This window comes from Aplysia californica, unplaced genomic scaffold (genome assembly GCF_000002075.1).
Source record: "Aplysia californica isolate F4 #8 unplaced genomic scaffold, AplCal3.0 scaffold00023, whole genome shotgun sequence".
Taxonomy (NCBI): Eukaryota; Metazoa; Mollusca; class Gastropoda; order Aplysiida; family Aplysiidae; genus Aplysia; species Aplysia californica.
In genome coordinates, this window is record NW_004797293.1 from 1,411,064 (window position 1) to 1,414,686 (window position 3,623).

Below are 3,623 nucleotides of genomic sequence, written 5' to 3' on the forward strand. Positions count from 1 at the left end.
CGTTCCGCGCGTTGTTAATCTAGCTGTTATAATTTTTTCGTTTCAGTCTGGCTTTGTTTTATTTCATTTTGCATTGTGTGTCTCTTGTCATTTCTCCTAAGATTTTATTATTTTTTGTTTAGACGAAGCGTAATAATCAGGTATCTCTTTCTTTATAGTATACATTTCAATCTAATTTATTTTTGCTTAGTGTTGGGAGAACGTTGCAGTTCTAAAACCAGCTCGTTATTTTGAGAAGATAAAAGGAACATATATAAATATTATTGAGATAGCCTGGATATTTCGGTGCGTGTTGGCTATTTTTAGTCCTTTGTTTGTCACAATGCGATGCAATTAAAAGTGGGAAACGGCAGGGTCACGCCGACTGATGTGTGTTTTTGAAGAACGTTTTGGACTCTCGGAAGCATTTCTGATTCTGAGAAATCTGAAAAATAAAAATCTTTTATTAATCATTTTGGAGGTTAGTGACCCATGACAAAAAAAAAGGAAAACAGTCATGCCTACATAGAAACACACAGTATATATGTATGTATATAATATAATGTGTCAAAAAAGTAATAAAGTGTATGCCCAAATGTTTCGGGCTCTTAACATAAATACGAGTAATACTGTGCACCTTTAAGATTAAGTCCAAGCCTTGCGCGGTATTTGTGGCTGATAGGTTTTTTCATCTGTTTTCTGACCTGTTTGAAACAATGGTAACAAAGTATTGTTAGTTAGAGACACAATTCTCCATTCATTAAATATGCAATGTATGCCCATTCCGCTAATACTGATGGACCTCAATACACGCGCAAACTCACGTTCACGTTTCTTTGATTTCACACAATTTTAAAAAGTCTGCTTTTTTAAGGTCAGTTTTGAGTGACCATATCTCCGGCAACTTTTAACATAGAAAAAATATTGATCCCTCAGAAGAATTTGTTCAGCTTTAAATTGGTATTATTTGTGCATGCGCAGTGCAGAGCTTTGACACGATGATTGGGCGAATATTATATTTTCAAGTTTCATTTTGACCCCACTGAATATACGTATTTGGCTTATTATGCAGTTTAACGTCAGTATGCTATGTATTATGAGGTTTATGAAAAACACAGGTAGAACTTTCCCTTATTCTCCTGTATCGATTGAATCATCTTAAGAAAGATGAAGAACACACCTGGCTTAAACTTGGTGTCAGTGTTTTATGATAGTCTAAACAGTAATGCAATTTTCTACAAGATTGAAGTCAACAACTACGTCGACAAATATAAAGATAATGGTGATGATGATTTTGATAATGATATTCTAAAAAGTGCAAACAGTTGAAACTTCCTTGCAAGATATTAAAAGAAAACCTTCTGTTTCCGTTTGAAATGTCTGCTATGACACTGCGTCTACTGTTGGTGTTAAAGATAATGCTATTTATGTCATGGTGATAGTGTTATGATGGCCGTCGTGTCAAAAATGAAGCTATAATATTGATGTTGGTTGATTACAGTAAAACTTACTTCTTACCAAGAACAGGTTCTGGGAGGCGAGGTTTATCACTATCACACCAAGCTGATGACAAAAGCTGCTCGAACTGGTGGAAAACATATCTGGCATCAAGACTATGGGTAGGTTTTCGTTATTTTCGTGGGTTTTTTTTCGGCCCCCCACCCCCACCAACATTTTCCGGTGTTCTTTTCTTTTTGCTTTCTTGTTTTACTTTTTAAAATAACAAACGGACAACATTTCGGAAACATCAAGTCTAAATACCAAATACAGAGGGGTGAGTCTAAATAACAAGGGTTAGGTTGAAAACGACATGGGATGGTTGTGGGTAAGTTGCTTTTTAATTAAGGGGAGAGAGAGAGAGAGAGAGAGAGAGAGAGAGAGAGAGAGAGAGAGAGAGAGAGAGCAAAGGAGAGCCCCAGAGACAGGTAGACATTTTTAATCCTCTCTTAATTTAATGTAGAATTCGGAGAGAGGGGGGGGGGCGGCAAAGGACGGCCCCGAAGACAAGTAGACATTTTTAATCCTCTCTTAATTTAATGTAGAATTCGTTTTCATTTTGTTAACAAATAAATAAAGACAACCTTACTCTTCAAATAAACAATCCCATGCACAAACAATTGAAAATGCTCAGTAAAAAAGACACAACGTCAGAAGTAAACAAGATCAGATTGATAATGCAAACACAAACACAACGTCACCTCAAAGCAAATCGAATTAGTTACCTGATATCAGCCTACTCTAACTCCTAATCTTCGATTCTGAAAACACACGCTTATCATCCACACAATCTCTTAATTAGAAAATTCTTTGAATCTCAGTTTCCTAAACCTGCGCTATACCAGTAAGGACGACAAACAAACCACAGATTAAACCGTGGGGCCTATTTGTAAATAAATTTGCTAGCTATTATGTTAAGTAGACGCTTGTCCGATTTTTAGCGGCCTGTAAGATTTGCTCGAGGCAGACAATTCGACACTCCTACATTCATTAAAAAAAACTAACTTGGATGAAAATAAACTATCCCATTCTCGGTCTTTTCTCGTTCACTTTCAAATTCCACCCGCTCTTGAACTAATTACTAAAAATGTCGACTTAAGCTTTACTGGCGCCTTTGGTGCAGCACTTAAGCGCTTTGCCGTCACCGAACCTGGTTCGTTCATAACGTAGCCAAGCAAGATACCAGCTGAGCTATCAGAACTCAGAACACCCTCGTGTTAACTCAGGGTAACGGTGGTTAAACAGTTAAAGAACCAGAAGATGTTTGTTGTTTTCTGTATGGTGCAAAAGACGTTATCCATGCCGATGAGTTAAAAGTCTTAACTTTTCCAACGAATCTTTAGTGGACACTGACCTTCCATGACGTAGACCAGACTGCCGACATCGCCCTCTTTGATGATGATCGAATCTTTCTGGTTCTCCACGGGATGCATACAGTCGACTATTTCTCGTATCTGGCCCATGTCCAAGTTTTTCATGAAGTCGTTGTCGAGAATTGCTTGGCGAATCAGTTCCTTGGAGCTAAAGAAGATACAAAAATAAAACAACCATTGAAGACCTGAAGATAAGGGGAGTTAATCAACGAACATATGAAATAACACTGGGAGAACAATGTTTTAAAAGTGCTAAACGTTCAATTTGTAGACAACATTTAATTTGTTTAAACCATTGACGCAAAACATGCATTATACTTGGAAATAATTAATGAAGGTAATGTAATAGTAATACTGACTGCGTAGAAAAAAACCCTGAGACCATTCCATTAATCACACACAGATAAAAAGAATGACAGGGGAAGTTTTAGTTTAAGTAAGTGTTTTACGGCAAATAGGTGTCGAAGATTAAGAGGTGTTACAAGAGAGTGAGTAACGAACACAAAAAGAAAGAGGAAGAGATCAGTACGTCAGATGCTTGATAAGAAAGAAGGACCAAACCACAGCACAGCATCCGCCAACCAACTACTGGCAGAGGGAAAAAACAGTAAAAAGAGGATAGAAACGAGGAAGACAGACCAAGTGAGAGAATGAGTGAAAGAAAGAAAGAGAGAGAGAGAGAGAGAGAGATAGACAGATAGAGAGATAGATAGATAGATAGATAGATAGATAGATAGATAGATAGATAGATAGATAGAGAGAGAGAGAGAGAGA

At 37.2% G+C, this 3,623-nt stretch overlaps 1 protein-coding gene across 1 annotated transcript in view; it reads left to right on the forward strand.

Annotated features, from left to right (window-relative positions):
* LOC101859458 (L-proline trans-4-hydroxylase) overlaps positions 1-3,623 on the forward strand; it is a 25,964-nt gene that overhangs the window by 9,884 nt on the left and 12,457 nt on the right. The window contains exon 5 of the mRNA XM_005090901.2: positions 1,507-1,598. Within this exon, the coding sequence (XP_005090958.1) occupies positions 1,507-1,598 (92 nt within the window). The remainder of the gene's footprint in view (positions 1-1,506; positions 1,599-3,623) is intronic.